Source organism: Chanodichthys erythropterus, chromosome 15 (assembly GCF_024489055.1).
Source record: "Chanodichthys erythropterus isolate Z2021 chromosome 15, ASM2448905v1, whole genome shotgun sequence".
Classification (NCBI taxonomy): domain Eukaryota; kingdom Metazoa; phylum Chordata; class Actinopteri; order Cypriniformes; family Xenocyprididae; genus Chanodichthys; species Chanodichthys erythropterus.
Genome location: NC_090235.1, coordinates 17,501,778 through 17,526,497, shown reverse-complemented (window position 1 = coordinate 17,526,497; position 24,720 = coordinate 17,501,778). Strand labels below are relative to the sequence as shown.

Genomic DNA, 24,720 nt, shown 5'->3' with positions numbered 1-24,720 from the left:
GTGGGCGTGGCTAACGGATTCAGAGCAGAGCAGCATTACCGCAGCCAGCGTCAACACAAACCAACAAACACGGACTCTATTTCTGCTCTTATTTAATAAACAAACGTCGTATTTTGCTGAGCGTCCTCTAATCTGAAGGGTAAGTCTGTCTAGTTTTCTGTTAAATTCGCTAATATTGTTGGGTAACGCAGGTGGATGGACATGGCGCTCGTGTTGTGGTGTTTGGTGCGCAAAATCACCGTTTATGTTTTCACGACGAATACATGTTTACAACAGTTTACATCTGAAGATTTAGAGATGTTTATATACTATAATTTGCTACTTTTCAACATTAGATATGTTACAGCAAATGTGGTCGGTTCATAACATCATAATAATGATGACATAAGTTACGCAGCGGGCCGCGACAGATTAAGACAGATTTATCCTCATTTTAATGAGCTAATGAAACGGTTTACTAATGTATAGATTTTATTTTAGAGTTTTGTATTGATGTAAATAGATTTCCTGACATAAATGTGTTGCTGAATGGAGGAAAGTGTGGTATTTAAAACGTTTACATCAGTGTCCATATGACTCATTAAAATTACTTTATTAGTATTATTATTAATTTATTAGTTTATGTGTGAAATCTAAAGTAACTGGAGCCCCTGCTGATCTTTTTATATCTATAAAACCTTTGATTTGGGCACTAGTTATGTCTGATGATAGTAGTACAGTTTGAATGGAGTGGTAAGGACTGCTGATCATATAATATATGGCAAGCCGTTTTAACATTTATCGTTTTAAGTTACTGTTACTTATTTTTTTAAATTACTAGTAAGGTAATACATTTTTGGTTTCACTATTGACTATTCATTAAATGGGTCATTGACGAATAATGTTTTTAAAAGTGTAAAAAAAAACATAATGGAGATAATTAATTTTGGAGTGTTATTAAGTGTTGTTAATGCGATTGTGTGGTTTTTATAATAAATTAACACTGCTTTTGTCATTTTTTTTTTACAAGATGGACAAAATTTGTCACCAAAAAAGTCATTTGGTGTAACCAAAATTTCAGTTTTACCAAATGACGATATTTTCAAACAATGCTAACAGGCTGATATCTAGCAAAAGGACAATCAAACATTTTATATTTAGTACAAGTTTTTAAAATATTACAACATTTTCCATGTTTTATAGCGGTTGTACCGAATGACCTGATGTTTCGGGACATGCGTATGAGCAAGTGAAGTTACTTTGCTTCACGATCATGTGGTCCTTTGCAGGTGTCTGAATGATGTCACATGATACTGCAACATGACTTGATCCAAAATGGTCCCTTTTTATTGGTTACTCTTAATGATATCAATGAAATTCATTTTTCCAGACATTTTTTCTCATAACAAAGCAACGACTTCTACACATAATTTTAATACCATTTTGCACCATGTTGATGTTATAAAATCATGCCAGAATAAAAAAATAGATACATTTATTAGATTTTAAGATATTTTAATCACAAATGAAATGGCTGTTTTGGCCTTTGGACGGTTTAACCGAATGACCTTTTGACACTCTTTAAAATACACTTATATGTTGCAAAATATATATATGGATTCAATAAAACAGATCTAGTTGTACTACCTTACACACTTTGGATAACATATCTTTGTTTTTTATTATTATTAAGGCCTTCGGACAAAAAAAAAAAAAAAAAAAAGACCCGTCATTGACCCAAAATACTAGTATACATTCTTTAGACTCTAGTACTTGATAAGAAATGTTTCTAATAACAATTGAAATGGATGTTGGTAAATATATATGTCCAATAAATAAATACTAGTAAAGCTGGATACTAATAACTAGGGCTCAGACTAAAGATTTTTCTAGTTGCATAAAGCTTCATACAGATTACATAATCAGAGACCAGCCTATTTGTTTTCTGAATTGGTTCATTTAAAAGTAGACATTTTAAGCTTTAAAATGTGAGGCAAGTAACCTATACGCCGAGTTTCGGTTGATTTTTGTGATGCACTCCTAATGGAGACGGCAAACAGCCCCTCCTGTTTGTTTTCTTTAATTTACAAAAGCACAAAGCTTTGTTGTTATTGTGAGTTTACACAAATTACTTTCAAATGATGTATTACTCTTATCTGTATGACCAAAAATTGAGTATTTTTAGTTGTTTCCGCTGTTATCAGGTAAAAATGCCAGTTTGATCGCTCTGAAGCCTCCATGTCATGCAGTAAGTGCGATATATACTTTAGCTTCCACACTCCGCACAGATATGTGCCTAATAATAGTGCACATTTATTTATGTTAACAATGGAGCATGCGACCATGTAAAGCTATTAGTACTTACAAATGGTAGAGCCCGACAGATATGGATTTTTGGGGGCCGATGCCAATATTAACTCGAAAAGAGCCGATTTATAAGCCGATATTTTGATTTTGAAAATAAACTGGATATTAGACCCATTTCCTATAAACTACACTTACAAAACATTCAACAGCAAAATATCTGCGTGTTCTATGTATGTGGGCTGTATAAACCATTTTCCAGAAGGGATTATGTTAAAAAAAGCCTTAGATTACAGTCTCAATGACTAAACAATTGCACATCAAAAGTATATATTTTTAATGATCAAATTTTAATGGACTGGTTTTAAACATTTAACAGTTTTACTTCCAGTTGAAGCTGGTTTTAACAGTCTGTGTGTGTGTACTGTAAATAAATTATAATACTAAAGTTAAAGTAAAAGAGCTATACCAAACAAATTCAGTTTTCCACAAAACCATGTCAATGAATTGAAAATAAAATTAAAATAAGTTAAATGTATAGCTACATATAAAATAAATAAATATAAAATAATACCAAAATATAATTTAAACAATGTAGAATGTTCTCAATATACAACACACAGGCAAGAGGTTTTCCTCCTTCACTACTTTTTACAAATTATACTTTTAGAATTTTACTGTCTTGCTCTGAACTTTAATATTTGAACAGTGTTTTGAAAAATGTCTTGAACAGGGTGCTCCTTAGTACTGCCAGTTGAGAAGTGGCAGGTTGTAGTACAGGAAGCACAACATCTCTGCCTTGGAACCTGTTCGAGAGCTCCTCCTATCTTGATAGATGGCCCCCACAGTGCTGAATACCCTCTCACTAGGGACAGATGAAGGTGGAGGAGTGAGAAACCTCCTGGCCAATGGAGCCAGAGTCTGGAAGCGGCCAGCGTTTTGCCTCCACCACTGCAAGGGGTCACCTGATGATGATGATGACAAATACAAATGTTATATACTTAATATACAAAAGCATAACTTAATTTGATATGACTGAAAAATAAATAGTGAAACCTGTTTTGCGATCAAGAACGGGCTCTTGAAGATACCGATCCAGCTCTTCGTTCAGACTCTCAGACACCCCACTGTTTGCTGGCTCTGCAACATGTCCTCATAGAGATGGTCAAGCACACTCTGCTTCTGGTCTAGGGACTTCTCCATCCTAGGTTTCTTTGAATATCCCTCGGCATCCTTATGAGTGGCTGCTGAGCTTGCTTGATGTTGTTTGTCTGCCTCTTTTTCAAGCTAGGTTTTGGCCTTCTTGGTTGTGCTGTCAGAGAGGGGACGCTGTTTGTAACGAGGATCCAGCACACAGGCCAGCACTGCTTCTTTGGACTCTGCAATCTTGGAAAACCTTCTGGTTAAGCTGTCGAGCATGACCTTCCTCAAAGTCTGAATTCCTCTAGTTTCAGGACCCTGAGTCTCCAGAAATCTTTTCAAAACCTCAATGGTGGGGATGATGCATGATGCAGATGCATCAGACTTACTCACTTCTAGAGTAATTTCCTCAATTGGTTCCAGTGTGTTGATCAGCTTTTCGACCAGGTCCCACTCCTCCACACTTGGACATGTAAAATGTCCAAAGTCCCCAGAGTAGACTGTCAGTGCTCTCTTTTGCTCCTGCATCCTTTGGAGCAGTGGTTCCCAAACTGGGGTACGCGTACCCCTGGGGCTACGTGAGGTGACAATAGGGCGTACGTGAACAAAATGCTGAGTAGTTCATTTAATTCTACCTTAAAATAATATTAAAATCAAGCATGTATTTCTAATTGCCAAAATGTCGTAAATCCAGTACATTTAATCAGATTACCTCATCATTTGCAGTCAAAAATGACTCTATCCACACAAGCAGCATGCATATGATAGTCTGCTGCCTTAAATCGCACTAAATTACTGTCTTTCTCGACAATGCACCTTTGTAAAAGTGGAGATTTAGCACTTACTTGCATGAAGAACAAATATAGACACAGATAATGGATTCAATTCGATTTAAGACTCAAACTTTCTCCGATACAAAAACATACCTTGTGTGAGTTCTTGTATTTAATGATGATAACGAGCAAGAATGCAATTGTTCCCAAATATCCACATGACTGCAAACGTGACATTATTATACAACATTACATTACAACATATACATTTTAAACACAGTACTGTCAGTATTTACTCCATTTTGCAGTGAAATAAAAGTTCTGACGAAAACCACAGCAGAACTACAACACACGTCTGTGTTTCGTGATTCAATGATTCATTCACAGCCATTGGTTACTGAATGAATGACTCGATGATTCACTCATAAAAGCAGTGACTTGCTGCCACCTACTGGCGGTTTTAGTTTAATAATTAAAAGTTTTACTTAGTTTTACCATCATTGCGTATTTCTCTATTGAACATTTTTTATTTAAAACATTATTTATTTTATAAAGTTATTCATAAAGGTAAAAAAAAAATGCACTGGAAAATCAATTTAGGGGGCAAATATTGTCCCTTAATGGTAAAGGTGTGACTGCAGTCAAAGTGGAAGAGAGGGGGTACGCAGAAGGATGGGAATCCCTTCAGGGGGTACTAAAAAGTTTGGGAACCACTGCTTTGGAGCATATGCAATGTCGAATTCCATCTGGTTGGGCATGCCTGGAGAATGCGGTGTTCAGGTAGACCAACATCCTTCTGATTGCGTTCAAGCCTCTGCATGGCAGGGACTGAATGACCAAAATGGGTTGCACACCTCTTCAGTTTGGCCAGGATGTCACCTACAGCTCTCTGTGCCTGGAGGCCATCATTCACAACAAGCTGGAGGGTGTGAGCACTGCAGCTGAGGTCAGGCATCTCCACCAACCTCATCCCCTTAACAACATTGGCTCCACTGTCCCTGAGCACCAGCAGCACACGTTCACTGTCTATATCCCACTCAGTAAGCATGTCTAAAAACAACTGTCCAATGTACTCTCCAGTGTGAGATCCACTCATGGCTTTCACATTTAGGACAACTTGCACCCTGTTCCATTCTTCATCGATGAAGTGAGCAGTCAAGCTCATTAGCGACTCAGTGGACCCTGACTAACAATCTGTTGTAAATGCAATATGCTTTGCATTTTCAACAGCCAAAAGCTCCTTTATCTTGATCACCACTTTTGCATGCACATGATGCAATTTATCTGTGCGATAAAACTTTTCTGTCTTCAGAGTGTACCTAGGCTCTCCAGCAGCCTTCTAAACCCCACACCTTCCACCTCAGAAAAAGCTTGGATTTCTGTCGCTATCATCTCCATTACTTTTTTGTCATGGTTTTTTGCCCTTGGATCTGATGGACCCCATTTGAGTACCTTATCAAATGCTTGTGACAGGGTAGGCTGCTGTGTTCTAACAGAAAGAGTTTTTTGTACCTCACTCTGCTGCTGTGCCTCTTTATATTGCTCACTGTGTTTGGTTTTCAGATGAGTCCACAAATTGGAGGTGTTTTTCTGCTTCGCTTTGATAGACCCCTGGCTTACATTAGCTGCACATATATTGCAGAACACTGCATTAGAGGAATCTTTGCAGAAGTAGTCCCACACTTTGCTGCTACAGCGTTCACCTTTTTCAGCCATCTGTAGGGCAGAAAGAAAGACAGAGAAAGAATAAAAATAAGCATGTGTATTAATAATATCACCATGTATCATTACTCATGTCATCATTAGAATCATAATAATAATAAACAGGGATCTCCTACATAGGCAAAAATGAGAAATATATATATATATAACGTAACAGTTGTTGTTTTTTCGAGGCACGCTGTACATAACTTCTAGTCATTGACTACATGCGCCCCCCCTGCCACAGTTACGCGGTCATTATGTGGGAAACACTGCAGATATATTTAGAATAAGTTAAAAGCTTACGTTATAGTTTGACCTCTTATTAACGTTCGTGCTCTTCCACTGATAAACATGGTATTAGCTTTGTGGCTAATCTAATATAGCAATGCATTAGCGGCTGTAAGTGATGTTACAGAATATTTAGAAGTGATAATGATAGGACTGTTAGCTAGAACTACCACACTGTTTTTATATACAGTCTATGAACTAAATCTACAATCATTTCACATGACGAACGACAGACTCACCGTCAAAAGAGTACATCTCCGTGGCTCGGCTGATAGCTTTCTTCTGTAGTGGATTTCTGGCGCTGTTGTCAACTGGGGAGTTGCAGAGCTCTCTCTGGTGGGCAAACTTTGCAACACTCATAACATGAGTGAAGCATGAGACTCTGTTTCTCATGTTTCATCGGCCGTTATAAACGCCGATGCCGATTTAAATGCAATTAGCTCATATCGGCCGATAATATCGGTCGGGCTCTAACAAATGGTAAGCAATTTTTGAGGTCAATGGATGATAGGCGAACGTTTGGATTTCCTGCCCAACAAACTGTATTTACCACAAGGCCGATACAGATAATTCTTTATGTTTGAATATATATATCGGATATACCGATATATATCGGTATAACCAATATATATATTCAAACATAAAGAATTATCTGTATCTGCCTTGTGGTAAATACAGTATGTTGGGCAGGAAATTATATAAATATTCTCAAAAATTATATAAATATTTTGATTTCGATTTATTGGCCAATATATACCGGTTATTGGCCAATAACCGATATGTATATTGATATATTATGATATAAATTGATATATTAAAATTGATATATTATGTTTGAATATAAATATATATATATATATATATATATATATATATATATATATATATATATATATATATATATATATATATATATTGGCCAATAAATCTAAATCAAAATATTTATATAATTTTTGAGAGGCTGATTACAAAAACAAAAGTTTCACCATTAAAAGCCCAATGTCCCAAACACACAATTATAATGTTCTCATTATAATATTATGTAGCACAGACTTGTGCTGTATGTTGTACTTAACTGTATTTTCCTTTTTGAAGTGATTTCAAACATATTTCAAGCAATTGAAAACCATAATAGCGGATAGTGCACATCTAAACCATCTCAAATTTATCGGCTTTAATATATCGGCCAAATTTTCTTATCAGGCCAATAACGCTAACATTAAAAATGCACATATATCGGCCGATACTGATATGGTGGCCGATATATTCTGCATCCCTAACTAGTATCTAATTAATAGTGAAATAATTTTAGTGAATTTGAAAAAAATAACTACTTAAGTATTTTAAAAAATAAGTACTAGTAACAAAAATAGATACTAGCTGTTGTAAAGAAATAAATGCTTAAACGGCTTGCCATACACAGTCTCTTATGGTTTCTTTTTGTCAAGCAAAAGATGTGCAGTATTGGTCAAACCCATGTTTGGAAACATGCAGACAAACAAATAAATGGAAAAACTTTATCACATGTCTAATGTGCAAGACTTTGATAACAACTGCCACTTTCTGTCAGTGTGACATTGCATTTTATTGCATCATGTGCTTCCTCTTGTGATACTGGAGCCTAGTGAGATTTGTTAATGAAATCCTTGATTGTACACTTTATTTTTTTATGTTTTGGTAGAACATTGATGTTCTCAGTTCACACTATTTGCAAAGTCACCACCTTCCCGGATAACATTCAGGCCTACTCATCATCTCTTTCTACCTCTCTCAGCATATTATAAAGCTCAATACCCACATCTATTTCCTCAGCATTGCTTGACATTAATACATTGTGCATAGTTAGAGGCTGTAAATCTTAAAACATATAGTTTTGGGTGTTGGCGATCTGTCCGTTGCAAATCACAATTCTGTTGTAGTTGAGGAATTGGTGTATGTTTTCTGTGCTTTTAGGCCTGGTGCTTATCAGTAGAGATGACCAAATGCTGGAGTGTCATTTAGCTGATGATGGACGCTTGCAAATGTCTGCTCAGCCACTCTTATCTGATTTAGCTCACTTCCTGTGCATTGGTTAGCTGTGTTTTGTTTGCCATCATATGCTCATGGATGCATGTAAATTCATGGTTAGACCAATGCAAAGAAAGTCACGTAATGTTCCCTTTTGCATGCATTTCAAGAGTTTTTAACATTGTAAATATTTTTAAAATTGAATGTACACTTTTAACTATACTTTGTGTTATATTACATTGGCATTTGACTCTCGAACCTCTATATTTCGATATTTAACTTCTTCATCCACATGGAAATAAAATTCTGATGAAGCTGGGATATGCATCTTCCATGCACATTTGGAAAAAGTTTTGGAGAAATATAAGGTGATCTCATTTGATGGATTATTCTGTTGTGTGGCATAGTGTGATGAATTTGACATGGGTCCATAGATTACAGAATGGACAAAATATCCATGGAAATAATTGAGACGCACATCTGCTCTGGAACTTTGTGAGGCTTTTGGGAAAATCAGAAATTGTCAGTTAACGTTTTTCAGCCACAGCCGATTTAAAACTTTCAGTTCAGACATGTTTTATGGATTATACACTACCTTTCATTCTCTTCTGCTCACCAAGGCGGCCATTTTTTGATTAAAAATACAGTAAAAACAGTGAAATATTATTTCAATCTAAAATGTATGTTTTCTAACTGAATATATAGTAAAGTGTAATTTATTCCTGAATTTTCAGCATCATTACTCCAGTGTTCTGTGTCACATGATCCTTCAGAAATCATTGTAATATGATGATTTAATGCTCATTTCTGATTATTATCAATGTTGAAAACAGTTGTGCTGCTTTAATATTTTTGTGGAAACCACTATTATTATTTTTTTATCTGGTTTATTTTTCGTAATTCCCTCTGAACACATCAGCCGTCGCCAAGTAAAGTGTCTGTTTTTTTATCTACCGCATGTCTCCTAAGAGGATTTCCCTCCTTTTGTAACCCTTCTTAAAACAAACTGTATCACCAGTTAAGACCGCAATCCTCAGAGACCCCATTTAGCGGTTTGATTTTGCTGACATTTTTGTGCGTTGACATCCATTTTGTTACTACACACTTAAAATGATGGGTTAAAAACAACCCAAGTTGGGTTGAAAATGGACAAACCCAGCGGATGGGTTAAATGTTTGCTGGGTAGTTTTATTTAACTCAAGTATTGTTTAAAAATTACTATATAGCTGGCCTAAAATTAACCCAAAATATGTTGGAAATTAAGAATCAGACACATAATTACTAGAGGCAACAATAATAATCAAAAGGTGAACATTTATTAATAAGCAATTTAATATTATTCATTAAACTTATTAATAAATGTTCATTTCCAACATACTTTGGGTTCATTTTAAGCAAGAAATACAGTCATTTTTAAGCAATAGTTGAGTTAAATAAAACTACCCAGCAGGTTGGGTCAAATATGCTGGGTTAAAACAACCTGATCACTGGGTTTTGTCTATTTTTAACCCAGCAGTGTAGTTTGACAACTTCAGAAAATTGTTATTTTTCGTCTGTTTGGATGGTTTCTTCAAATCTTTCATCTCGACTCTTGAATCTCAGTTTTTGTGCAGCTAAAATAACTGGAAGTGAAAGACACCGACACATTCAAGTTACAAATGGCAGGTTAAAAATAAGGTGGATAAATATAAATACAGAGAAAGTTGTCTCTGCAGTACAGCTGCATGATTCCGAATCGCGAATCACAATTTAGTTTTATTTAAAATAGAAATCACGATTCTTTCACAATGTCATTTAGGCTATTATAGGTTCTGATAAAATATTGCTGCAGTCTATTTAAAAATGAATGATTCAATGACTCAATGGCCATGACTCAATGACTCATGACTCAATGACTCAATGGCCATATAATTTCCGCGATCACGGAATCGCGGACGGAATCGCGGAATCCATTCATAAAAACGGAATTTACTATATAACGCGGAATGTCACGGAATTTGTCAAATTTTTGATGAATGAATTAAAAGCAGGTCAGTACACGTAAATTAAATCGCAATATAGACTAGTGACTGAATATTAAACTGCAAAAAGACAAGATTTAATCATGAATCCTGCATGCCTGTGTGACTGAAATGAATGATGCGGAAGCGCAGTTTCATTTACCTCACACACAATCGCGCGGACGCACGCACGCTAAAGCACATGCGACGCTCGCTGTGTTTTCGTCCTCTGTCGCCTCACTATATGAACCCACAAATTCATCTTCAGAGCTGCTCTGAAAGTCACTTCATCAGCATTTAACCGCTTCGTTTGAGAAAATTACCGTCATAAACACAGAAACTCAAAGCTCTAGGCAAACCGTCAAAATAAAAGTTCGATTTAACATGACAGAAACATATTACTGTTGTACAGTACAATTTAGATAAATTAATTTAATAATTAATCATTAAAATATATTTTAAACAATAATCTCAGTGTTTCTTCCATGTTTTAATTTTAACAGTAAAGTTCTGTTGTGCAACACATTGTTTGACAAAAATAGTTTAATTTCATGATTAAAAGATAAATGTGTTCATTTGATTGCCAGAAAAATTTAAATACACAACAGAACTTCTGAAGAAAACAAAATTCATAAAAATATATTTTTAAATTAATTAATATTGTTGTTTTTAAGAATTCAATTAATTAGACATGCTTTTTGATTACTATTTAATTTAACCATTAAAATGGAGTCAAAAAATAAATTAAACGAAAAAAAAAACGAAATCCAGAAAAATTAAAATGGAAAAAACGGAATTTGGGAAAAAATAAAACGTATTTTATAGGGCCCTACATAAGGACTTCACAAATTTTTGAACGAACCTTTTGAATGAATGATTCAATGACAAACACATTTCAACAGTCACGTGTCGCCAGCTAACAATGTAATTGATACAATCTTTATTTGAAGCGTCAAGTTAATTTCAAAAGGTGATTAACTCTATTTTGATCACTATCGTAGACATCCGTTAGTTAAGATGTTGCATTGATGGCACATTTGATTAGACATTTATGACGTCACCTTTAAATCAAGAGCATAAGCGACCTGAGTTTTTCTCATTAAAGCTGAACTCAAAAGACATGACATTGATTAAAGACTCTCCTTAACTTACCTAATGATTCATTCATATATTTAAAGCTCTGCTGTGAAGTAATTTGATTCCTCCGCATTGAACAGCCAATATGTTTCATTTCCAGTAGGCCAGTCGTAAATATAAACCCCTCCAGACCACAGCAACACATTAAGCCTTTCGCTTAATTTTATTTGTGTAGTTTAAGTGAGAGATAAACAAGTTAATGAATAAAGAGCTTTCAACACCACTTGGATTCAACAGAGCACCGTGATGTGAACCACAGATTATAGAAAATAATAGCTTATGGTTTTTCATCCCAAAAAAAGGAAAATAAAATGTAATCACTCCAAACAGAAGATAATAGCTGGTGTTTGAGAGATAAAAATTCATTGTGGCCATCTTGCATGTGTTAAAAGGATCAGGACTTTTCTCACTGTGTTTGTTGAAGAAAAACGATTGATGTATTTAATCTGTGAAGAGAGACAGTGGAAAACAGGCCGCTGAATATAACCTGGTCTTAAATGCTGGACAGACTGCTGAGCTCAGATCAAGTCACATGGGATTTGGTAAATGGGACGGTGTTACATAACTGCTGTTATTCTGTGAAGTTCCCTTAAAGGGCAGAGATTATTCATTAGTTTTTTACTATGCTACATATATGAAAGGCCCCTACAAGTTTGAATAAACCACCAAAAATGAGGAAAATATTTAAAATTATTTGGTAAACTAGCAACAGGTCTTATTTTTAAAAACAAAAATCTGGCAGGAACAAACATACATAATCAGTATATTTTGTTGGTTCTCTCTTGTAATTTCTTTGTTTGGTTCGGACAAAAATTAAGTCGCACATTTTGGCATGTTTGATTGCGTTATTATCACAGATAAAACACAACTACGCAACAGGCTTACACAATCTTTAAACTCCCCGCCATACGGTAGGGGGCGCTATTACACATCTTCTGAAAGAGTATAGAATCTCTTGATCAAAACACTGGAAAAAAGAAGCAGAAACAAGCAATAGTGTATGTAAGCGGATGCATATGTAAAATAAAGCGATTATCAACATTAAACGGCATATAAATCAAAACTGCCTAACGTTACTGAATGAAATGTCGACGCAGGACGAGGAATATGACTGTGAAGCTTTGGGGGTGTTGATGGATGAGATCCAATCCATGGATCCGATCTAAATATAGTTTTTGACAACTATGTTTGGCTCCGCTTTTTGCTCAAAATGCTTTATTTAAATTTCTTTTTTAATCAACATTCACTTGTGGGTATATTTTATAAAAATAAATGCATGAAGCTAGAATAAAACGGGTTTTTATGTTTAAAAGCACAGCATCTGTTCTTTCTTTTGATATATTGCATGAACGGGGAAAGAGTTAATAATATTTGAATAAATGGTGAAGATGTAAAAACTTTTTTTATTTTCCTTTATTTTACAGTTGGTACATTGCAATTTGTAAACATTACAGTATTATATTAAAAACATTTATCATACAATTATCATACAATATTAGATATTGCTAATTTCCCATATTTTTTACACTGATTTTTTTTTAAACACTGATTTAATCTATAACAAATCTATAAATGAATATCCTTAAAGTTCCTAAATTCACTTGTAGCATTCAAAATGACTAAGTTTTTAGTGTTTTATTATTATTTAGATATAAGATTATAACACTTATATAGTATAATTTGCTAACATTTCACATTTGTTAACATTAGTTAATGTGTTTTAACTAACAATCGGCAATACATTTGTTACAGTATTTATTAATCTTAATACATTAATCTTAATAGAAATACATGTTCATGTTAGTTCACAGTGCATTAACTAATATAAATACAACTTTTGATGTTCAATAATGCATTTAGTAAATGTTGAAATTAACATTAACTAAGATTAATACATGCAGTAGAAGTATTGTTCATTTTTAGCCCATGTTAACTAATGTAGTTGGTTAAATGAAACCTTATTGTAAAGTGTTACCTATAAAAGTTGTAACCAACTGTTTTTCCCATTACATTATGCTCCATCTAGCTTTTTAAACACAAGAATGCGCTGTATGTGAACGACCCCTTAGAAACAAGAGGCGTGTCATTCACAGGTTAAATCTGCTTTTTATAGTCACACTTTGACAGCTTTAACTGAAGGGATTTGCCTAACAACACATTCATTTACTTCAACATCAGTGTCTATAAAAACACGTGGGTTTCCAGGAACCACCTGCAATCACAATATGTCCACTTTCACAATGAGAAACTGCAGCCCACAATGCTCTGAATCTCTTCAAATAACTTCCTGAACGCTTGGATGATGTATGATGGAGGTTTTTGAAGTGTTGTATTCAATTGTAATTCCCACCATTCAGTAGTAATATTTATTGTACTATTTTTTTTACATCGCTTTCCTTTCTGTTTTTCTGTCAATATCAGGATTCCAGTGAGGGAAGGAGACATGTCCCAGGAAAAGCCCACCTACCCTATGATGGGGGAGAACAACCCCCTCCACAACAATGTCTACGAGCCGCCCAAAATGGATGCCTTTGGAATGCCTCCGCCCAACTACAGCCAGGGTCCAGTGGCCCCTCCGTATGTGGCACCGGCGCCCTATGTGCAGTCTGGTTACGGCCAGCCAGGTTTCCAACCTACGGCACCAGGTTTCGGCCCTGCGCCGTACCCACATCCACAGATGCCATACCCACAGGCGGGCTACGCTCAGGGGCCCTACGCTCAGGGGCCGTACCCTCAGAGCCCATACCAGCAGGGGCCCGCCCAGCCTGCCTTTGGTGTAGATCCTAATGGTAAGAACTGTTAGGAAATTTACTTTTTACTCTGGATATTTCCACTTTACACACAAATGAACTGGTGTGGCTGTAACAATATGGTAAAATTGAGCCAAAAGACTCAAATAAGAGGTTGAAATCAGATCAGATCCAGATTTATGAAGCTGTGGTAAAGCATTCCTGTTCATTTTTGTTACATTTCTATTGAATTTTGATGCTGTGTAACAAAATGTCTTCTGAGTTCAGGTTTGATTGTAGTAAAATGTATTCAAAAACTGACACTTCAAATCAACATTTCAAACAAAAAAAGTATAGATCCAAATCCAAAACTTGATAAAAATAATAAATAATAATAAATAAATATTAAAATAAACCATTTGACCATGATGGAGCCAAGTGTGGCCCCTAAACGAAGAGGACCAGAGGGTTAAGAGCTTATTTAAATAATATATTAGAAAAATGTGTATGATTTTCAATGGGGAAAAATAGCTAATAAAGATTTTATAAATATTGCATAATCAATATAATATCAATAATAATAAAAAATATTATTGAACAAAAATATATTACATTGGTTTTCAAGGCTTCGGTCACTTTTGACCATGATAGAGCCAAAGTGTGACCATTAAACGAAGAGGACCACAGGGTTAAGAGCAGTAAGTCCACATGTTTTTAGGTTAAATAAGTGTGTTTAGGTAATGTACTTGGTCCTCTTGAGGCTTATTCAAGGTAAAATGCTTTGCCCGAGCAATTCAACAAAAGTTCACTAGCTTTGAGAGTGCAGTAAATGTATAATTTTTTCTTTCCTTACCTCATCTCCAGTCTCTGCTGTAACAATTAGGACTGTATTATATATTAAGAGGCCTTTCTGGTGTGCATGCTATGAAATGTGCTTTCCCTTGCCAAAGCTATAAACTGTTTAAATTGGTCCTTTACTTCAGTGTGCATTGAAATGCTGTGAGGACTTGCATCTAACAGGCACATTATTTGTGTTTTGACAGCTTCTGTAGAGAGCCCTGGATACCATGGTGGAGATGGACCCCCCTCTTACTATGGCAATGATGAGTTTACAAACTCCGGCTGGGAAGATAAGAGTATCCGACAGGCCTTTATTAGAAAGGTAAACAGTAAGGGACAGAATCGGTGTATATAAATAGTGTATGTAGCAGTACGGTGTGTTAAAGAAAAACACTGTTTTGTCACTCTCTCCTCAGGTGTTTTTGGTCTTGACTGTACAGCTGCTGGTCACCTTCTCTTTTGTTGCCGTTTTCACCTTTTCAAATGACGTCAAATTGTTTGTACGGAGAAATCGGTGGACGTACTATGTGTCCTACGCTATCTTCTTTGTGGCACTCATCGTTCTCAGCTGCTGTGGAGAGTTTCGCCGCAAACACCCATGGAACCTGGTGGCACTGGTACAGCTGCACTAATTTACACACTTATTTAGTGTTTTTATATGCAATATTGTTTATTATATATTTATATATATATATATATATATAATATATAATATATAATATATATATATATATATATATATAATATATAATATATAATATATATATATATATATATATATATATATATATATATATATATATATATATATATATATATATATATATATATATATATATAATATATAATATATATATATATATAAATATAATATATCTAAGTGAAATATGTAATTCTATAAAATATGTTTATATATTAAAATATGATTTATATTTAGGCGTTTATGTACTAATCAACCCTTTTCTCTTTCTTTCTCAGTCCATCCTGACTCTGAGTCTGTCCTATATGGTTGGAATGATTGCCAGCTTCTATGACACAGATACGGTCATCATGGCTGTGGGCATCACTGTGGTCGTCTGCTTCACTGTTGTGCTTTTCTCACTGCAGGTTTGTTTGCTCACGACTCTTTATTCCCAGATCAGCTCTCTGACTCTAGCAGTCTCATAGTTTTCCTTCCTTTAGAATTACAATTTGATTTTATTCACATTTTATGTCACCAAAAACATGATAATGGCAACATTAACTTTATTCTTCCTTTTACAAAAACAGAGCAAATATGACTTCACTTCCTGCTGGGGCGTTCTTTTCGTCTGTTTGATTGTCCTGGTCATCGCCTCTTTCCTCTGCATCTTCATCCAAAACAAAATCCTGCACATCGTCTACGCTTCGCTCGGGGCCCTGCTGTTCACCTGCGTGAGTACCACTGAAAAATGGCCACGTTAAATTCATCAGATCTTCTGTTCTTTACTTGCATTAATGATAAAAGGCATTCAAGCTGTCAGTATATTAAGATATTCCATGAAGTTGTACATCTGAGCTTCTCTCTCTGCTTAATTTAGTTCTTAGAACTGCCTTCATCTCTTTCTTTAGCTACTTCAGAAACCACAGTTTACTTTGAACTTTAGAAAAGACGTTGTATTGTGAATTCTACACTTCATTAGGTTACACAACTGTTTTCAACAAGAAAATAAAACAGGAAGACCAAAATAGAACAGTAAAGTGAAAAAGGATGAGGTAACACTGATTTTTCAGTGAACTCGACTAAGGGAAAGGTTTTAGCATTAGCTATGAAAACGCACACACATAAAAAATCATGGACGTGATTAGAAAAGGTTAAATGACTCTGTAAATAGTAGTCACACTTGTGCTTCGCGTGGTCAGAAATGAGCACATTGGAAATGAATGGAAAGCAAATGTCATCTAGGGGAAACGTTTGGTACTGCACCCAAACAAAATCTTACTGAAAGCTCATTTTTTGAGATATCAACCTCAAATTTGGTACACAATTGAAAATAGTATTTTTGTGAATTTTTCATAACAATAAATGTAAGTTTCTATAACTTTTTCTAGCTTTTTTTCACTTCAGCAATAATCTGCCAAGTTTTGTCTTTAAAAAGAGACCAAAATTAAAGGGTTTGTTCACCCAAAAATCTAAATTATCCCATGATTTACTAACCCTCAAGCCATCCTAACTTCTTTCAGACGAACACAATCAGAGAAATATTTAAAAATATCCTGGCTCTTCCTTTGGGCTTTGAAGCCCAAAAAATGGGTTTCCGTCTGCCGGAAGCTAGTTATTATAGTTAATAAAGTTTTAAATATTCATATTTTTCTTACAAAAACCCATCGCTTTGCTTCAGAAGGCCTTTATTAACCCCCTGGAGCCATATGAATTATTTTTATCATGGATAAATGCATTTTTTGGGGGGCTTCAAAATCTCGTCCCCCATTCACTACCATTTTAAACCTTGGAAGAGCCAGAATATTTTTAAATCTCCGATTGTGTTCATCTGAAAGAAGATAGTCATATATACATAGTGTGTAAATCAAGGGATAATTTTCATTTTTAGGTGAACTATCTCTTTAAGTGAAATAAATGATTTCTAACTACTGCGTAAATATAATTTGGTACCATAAAATCCCCTACAAATACAAAATACTAAATAAAAATCATCCAACTAAAATATAGTACATTAATTTTATTGAAATAATAATAATAATAATAATAAAAAGTTCTGAATTAATGTCATGCACAGTGCTGATATGGAAAAACCTGCACTTTGCTATTGTAGATTGATTGATTGTTTGCGATTAAAGGGTTAGTTCACCCAAAAAATGTAATTTCTGTCATTAATTACGCTCCCTCATGTCGCTCCACACCCGGAAGACCTTCATTCATCTTCAGAACACAAATTAAGATATTTCTGATGAAATCCGAGAGATACATGACTCGTCCAATATAATTAGTACCTTTCTGGACCTTGAAAGTGTTGATTATATTGGACGAGTCATGTATCTCTCGGATTTCATCAGAAATATCTTAATTTGTGTTCTGAAGATGAATGAAGGTCTTACGGGTGTGGAACGACATGAGGGAGAGTAATTAATGACAGAAATTACATTTTTTGGGTGAACTAAACCTTTAAAGTCACCGTCCTTGTCAAAACACGTGTATAATGTTATACCATCTGTCTTAAACTGGGTCACCAAACTTGGGCGCTTTTGAAGCCTCCAATTTTCCAGTCTGACTGGCTGCATAAAAGTCTTTCGGAGCAGTGAAATTCAGCATCAGGAACTCAAATTGTTGGATTATCAAGTAATTACAGCAGGAGCTCTTGGGAAAAGCTTTCAGGAAATTGATATGCAATTCAAAAGTTTGAGGTCGGTAATATTTAATAATACAAAAAAAAAAAAGGTTTTGAAAGAAGTCTCTAAATAAAAAAGCAGAATAAAGGGGCGGGGCCTGGTTGAGTTAGTTAGTAGTGTTTTGAAACTGGCGGTTATTGTAAGGGGTGGGACATTTTCCAAACACCAGTCACAACACACTGCTCCAGCCGACCAATCAGAGCACACTGTGCTTTTCAGAAGGCGGGGCTTCATAGAGACTGGAACTAAACAGAGCGTTACTGACAGACTGGGAAGAGAGGAGCTGCAACATGAAAGCGACTCTCAATGCTTGTTTGTTCTTTCACAGTTCCTGGCTGTGGACACTCAGCTTCTCCTCGGCAACAAGAAGTTGGCCATCAGCCCAGAGGAGTACGTCTACGCGGCTCTCAACCTCTACACTGACATCATCAACATCTTCCTTTACATCCTGACCATCGTGGGTCGTGCCAGGGACTGAGTGCGCCCACTTCCCGTGAAAAAAGGGAAGTGCAGTCCACTTTACACGGAATGATGCATCACCTCACCTTTCCTCATTTTCTTTTCTCACATTCCCTGTATGTCCACATGTACAGGTTGGTCAATCGCAAAAATCAACCAATAGAAATGTATTTAAAACCGCTTCCGTGATTCTGGAGATGCATAGTGTGTTTGCATCCAAACCGCATGACCGAAAATTCACCCGACCTCTTTTGCACGTGATTGACATTTGAGGGATAAAGAAAGTGCAAATATCAATGAACGGATGTTGATATGTCGAGAACACTACTAATACTAATGTAGTCTCTGCATGATAGCGAAGAATGTCACACACACAGATCCTTCTCCAAACATTTGCTTGTAAATAAAAGTCAAATAAAGCTCACACTCCTCCAGTTCTCGGCATGAATATCTGAATGTGCGCGTTTCTAACATCACCGCTTTGCAACGTAACACCACTGATATATATAGACTCCAAGATGACAAACGGTTGTACAGTTGACTGTTTTATCTACAGTATAAGTAAATTAAAGCCTGTATATAGTTTATTTCTCTTTCATTTGAGAGGAAGGTGAGATGTTGAGGTTGTCTTAAATCATTCAAAAGGTCAGTATTTGAGGCTCAAACACTACATGACTCTTCTTTTTCATGCTGACTACTTTTTTTTTTTCATTCAGTAGGTTTTTTGGGTTTTTTTGAGTGCGTGTGAATGAGGGAAAGAGACGTGTTCCCTTATTTTAACTGATGCGATTGGAATAGATGCTCTTGAAAGTGTCACAAGTTTCATGTTAACTTGCAAAAATGTTCCATGTGCTGGAAAATAACAGGATATTTCTAGGATATTTCCTGCAATTGATGTTTTTGTGGTTATTTATACAGTAAGTTATTTATTGAACTGCCAGAGGGAGTCTGCTGGGTAACGCACATGGTAATGTGATTCATTTTAAACTGTGCTAGACAATAAAGAGTGTCTATTTAAACATTGATAGGCATTTAAGCAAGCATATTAAGGACACATTTTTCTGTATGTTCAAGAATATCCACTGCAGATGGTTTCAGATGTGAATGTAAAATTTAACTTAATTCCTAACATTCATTGAAATGTCATGTACCCAGACTTGCATGTGGAGCTGCTGAACACTAAACTGGCTGTGAAAGACATGATCGGTGACTTGGGTGGCATAACCCTTTTTTAATATAGTGTTTGTCTTTATAACTAACTTCTGCATAAGTAAAGCTATAGTGGATTGAGGTGTGTTTGAGCTTTGTAGATCGATCTCTTTGCACTGTACATTTGCATTAAACTGAAGTTAAAATATATTCCTCTGCAGCCTGTTTGCGTTTCATTACAAGAATAAAATTTAGAGGAAAACACAGCTTGGAATCTTCATTACTTCTGCTCTTTGTGACTGAAAAGGAGGTCACGTGACCTGAACTGAAAAAAATAAAACCATCTTGAGATTAAAGTTTTTAAATTTAGAGAAAAAAAAAGTTCAATTTCAAGAAAAAAGTCTAAATAAAATGTTGAGAATAAACTTGTTAATTTACAAGAAAAAACTTGTTAAATTTTGAGAAATTACGAGATAAAATGTTGAGAAAAAAGTCGTTAAATTACGAGAAAAATGTGGTTAAATTTCGAGAAAAAAGTCAAGATAAAATGTTGAGAATAAACTCATTATATTATGAGAAAAAAGTTGTTAAATTACGAGAACAAATTTGTTAAATTACGAATTTGTTCTCATAATTTAACAACTTTTTTCTCGTAATTTAATGACTTTATTCTCATAATTTAATGACTTTATTCTCAACATTTTATCTCGACTTTTTTCTCGAAATTTAACCACATTTTTCTCATAATTTAACAAATTTGTTAAACTGAAGTTAAAATATATTCCTCTGCAGCCTGTTTGCGTTTCATTACAAGAATAAAATTTAGAGGAAAACACAGCTTGGAATCTTCATTACTTCTGCTCTTTGTGACTGAAAAGGAGGTCACATGACTTGAACTGTTAATAAAATGGTTATGAGAATAATTATGAATCAGTGAATCACTCAGAGACAGTTGCATTCCACGTGAGTATAAAAAATCAAATTTACAGCTGTTCATAAAATTCATCTTTGTATGGAAAACTAGTGTTTTTGATTTATTAATATTTGTTGCTCAATTATGACGTAACGTCCTGTTCATACAGAAGAGGATTAGGGCCAAGCAATAATAAAAAATAAAACCATCGAGATTAAAGTTGTTAAATTTCAAGAAAAAAATAGTTCAATTTCAAGAAAAAAGTCTAAATAAAATGTTGAGAATAAACTTGTTAATTTACAAGAAAAAACTCGTTAAATTTTGAGAAAAGTCAAGATAAAATGTTGAGAATAAACTCATTATATTATGAGAAAAAAGTTTTTAAATTACGAGAACAAATTCGTTAAATTACGAATTTGTTCTCATAATTTAACAACTTTTTTCTCGTAATTTAATGACTTTATTCTCATAATTTAATGAGTTTATTCTCAACATATTTCTTGACTTTTTTTCTCGAAATTTAACCAAATTTTTCTCATAATTTAACAATTTTGTCCTCGTAATTTAACAACTTTTTTCTCTTAATTTAATTACTTTATTCTCAACATTTTATTTGGACTTTTTTCTCGAAATTTAACAACTTTAATATCGAGATGGTTTTATTTTTTTATTATTGCTTGGCCCTAATCCTCTTCCGTATATATTCACCCTCATGTGTTTGGGTAATTTTGACCCCGAGAGGATTTTCCCATACCCAAAAATGAACTAAAATTTACTGACTTTACTCACTCTACTAACAACTTCCCCCAAAAAATTTTATACCATTTTGTGTTTTTATTTTCCCCACATTGTAACACTATTTTTGATTATCCCCATCAAAAATAACCAGCCTAAAAAAATTGCTTATAAATCACGTTACGCTATTTTATCAGCAAATATTGAATTAAATCTTTTTGTCAACTTGTTTTCCTTCAATTTCTACAAGTTTTATATTATTTCTTTTTGGAGTTGATCGATCGTAGATCTTACTTATCTGAGCTTACATCAGTTTTTGAGTGAAAAAAAAAATATATATTTGTGGATAATTTTGTCCATATTAAATAAAACATGAAAAAAATGTGTGCTTTAATGTTTACCAAGAAATTTGTTTTGAAATGCTTTTATTTTGTAAAAAAAAAATGCCATAAAGTCACACTTGTGGCGTTCACAGTCAAAAATGACCAGCCTGCAGAAAAATAACTTAAAATCACTCATGCTATTTTATCACCAAATATTGGATTCAATCTTTTTGTCAGCTTGTTTTCTTTACATTTGTGCAGGTTTTATTTTATTTTATACTAATTGATCATTATTTACCTGTGAACTTCACTGTTATGAGCTGAATTGAATGATTTACCTTAACAAACAGTTGTTCAAAAGTGATTCACTTCATATTACTCATGTTTTAGTTAGCACACTTTTTTAATTTAAACAGGTTAAAGTTGAAAAGGGACAATGCTCTTTAGGAGGAGCAGTAGTTGCGGTTGTGTTTGTTGATCAACAAGTGCTTCAGTTTCGGATCGTTCCTGTAGCGTTCAAGCAGCAACTCCTGTTCTCTTCGCTCCTTCTCCTTCCGTATTTTCTCCTCCTCCTTTTTCTTGGCCTTCTCCTCAAACCAGGTGAACAGAACAAGTCTTTTGTGCTTTTCCTGGACATTCACATGGTGCTGGGTCTCATTCTTGGGACCGTCAGGAGAGGTTACACGGATCATGTGCTCATCGATCTGAGAGTCAAGGCCTTGTATGACGCTGGAGTCTCCCATTTCCTCAAATCCCTGGACCTCCTCCACTTCGCTCTCCCACACTTCCTCCTGCACCTCGCTGTCCTTCTCCAACCAAGCAGCCATCTTTCTCGGTTTCATTTTCACTTCCGGCTGAGGGCGTTCAGACTTGAGTAAGTCTCTGGCCCGGAAGGTCTTCCCCGTGTACGCCACATACTCGTTCTCCTCATCCTCTATGTCAACCAACATGAGTTCCAACAGGGAAGAGATGAACGGCTTCTGGCTGGGAGGACGTCGCAGAGCAATGACTTTATCGGGTGCAGGAGGACAAACTTGAGATGAAAAGCGTTGGATGGAAAACCGTTCATCAGGTGCTGGAGTGGGACGCGAAGGAACCGCCAATGGAAGCGTCTGTGGTTTGAGTGGATGCACTTGAGACAGGAGTGAAACATCTCCATCTGGACATGGAGGATCCTCCAGAAGCAGGGATAACACATCCTCAGGTGGTTTTGTCACCGACGGCAGGAATTTGAAGCCAGCGGCTGGTAGAGCGAGGTGTTCGGAGACACTTGGGAGCATTGGCAGTTCTCCTTCTATTGGCTTCAAGAAGGAAGATCTGACCAGAGGTTTGACCTCCACAAGAAGTGGCATTGGCTTTGTGATCTTCCGTTTTCTCTTCTTCCCTTTCTTTCCTCCAGCTTCCCCCTCCATCAACTTTTCCAGACGGTGCATCTCTTTCTTTTTCAGATGCACATGTCCACTAACACACCAACAGCAGACCAGAGTCAGAGCTGCAGTTCAGAGCGCCAGAACGGAATCTCCACTATGATGTCACAAGTTAACCCTACTGAGGGAGGACCCTGAGCAATGTGACCGGCTCCAGAAGCAGCAAACACACACACACACACACTGACTGTTACCAAACAAGTTTCCCAAACACTCCTCCTGCCCCTCAATATTAAACTGAGATAGTAAAAATAAAAAAATTTGTTCACTTTCAAGAAAAAAAAAAAACGTATTATGTGAAACGGTAATATTATTGCATCTTAAAATAACTTTTTTTCTATTTTATTGTATAAAATACTATTAAGTATATTTTAATAATATATAAAATATTTATATATAACCAATTAAAATGAAATTATGCTGTTCTGGTGTCTTCCTCTGTGTGCCCCGCAAAAACTACATTTCCCATCGAAGATGATTATTAACTCGTATTATATTTTTTTAACCCCTTAACTGCCACTATCCCTTATTTTTATTTTATTTTAGTAATCATCATAAATTCGAAATCTTACAAACTCAAAATTCAACCGTTTTGAAATCGGATGTTGCGTTACCATGGAAACGGTAATTTAATTTCTTTTAGCAAGCTCCTCCCCTTAGTGGGTGGTGTCAGGTTACAATATTTATTTTAACTACTTTATAGTCAAAACCTTTGACAAAACACATATCGTCGGAAAGGTCTGAGTCTCAAGGTTCCATATTTGCCAGCTGTTTCGTGATAATTGGATATAAATGTATAAATTTGCATATTTTGGGCTATTTTTAGTACAGAGCCTAAACAAAATCTCATAGGAACTTCAATTTTTGTGATATCAACTTCAAATTTGGATTAGACATATGGCTTTCATTTGATAGCAATTTTAGAATAAAATATATTTGATAAAATATACATTTTATGTAAAACTTTAGTACAGTACATATGATTTACAGTAAATTTAATGTCATATTTCAAGTGCTTTCACTTCAGCAATAATCTATGAGTGTCTTTTTTAAAACAAGTTCAAACTTAGGTCTGTACTTCAAAGCATTCTTAAATTAAGTTTGAATTTTCATGTCTATTCTTAAAAAATGGGGGTGACAGTTAAAGGGATAGTTCACCCAAAAAGCAGCCCAGGTGAAAAAAAAAGTACACTTCTATAATGTACTTAAAGTGCTCTATTTTTGCGCAATAATTTTGTACTTAATATACTAAAAATTCTTCTTGAGTACTACTTAAGATCATCTTAAGTGTATTCAACTGTGCTATTTTGTGATAGCATGAAATATGAACTTAAATGTGCTTTTAATATACTATCTCTGTATTTAAAAAATATATTTAGTTACCACTTGTAGTACACTATAGGTTCAAATGTACTATAAGTAGTATCTAAATGCATTTTTTTAAATA

At 35.0% G+C, this 24,720-nt stretch overlaps 1 protein-coding gene and 1 pseudogene across 1 annotated transcript; one reads left to right on the top strand and one right to left on the bottom strand.

Moving 5' to 3' along the window:
• Positions 1 to 20,371, top strand: grinaa (glutamate receptor, ionotropic, N-methyl D-aspartate-associated protein 1a (glutamate binding)). Its single transcript, XM_067411213.1, has 7 exons — positions 1 to 139; positions 13,754 to 14,121; positions 15,105 to 15,223; positions 15,318 to 15,518; positions 15,880 to 16,008; positions 16,171 to 16,314; positions 18,596 to 20,371. Exons 2-7 carry the CDS (start codon positions 13,776 to 13,778, stop codon positions 18,743 to 18,745), a joined length of 1,089 nt encoding a protein of 362 aa, XP_067267314.1. The 5' UTR covers positions 1 to 139; positions 13,754 to 13,775; the 3' UTR covers positions 18,746 to 20,371.
• On the bottom strand, positions 3,517 to 6,548 carry LOC137037161 (zinc finger BED domain-containing protein 4-like; annotated as a pseudogene).
• Positions 20,372 to 24,720: the final 4,349 nt, after the last annotated feature.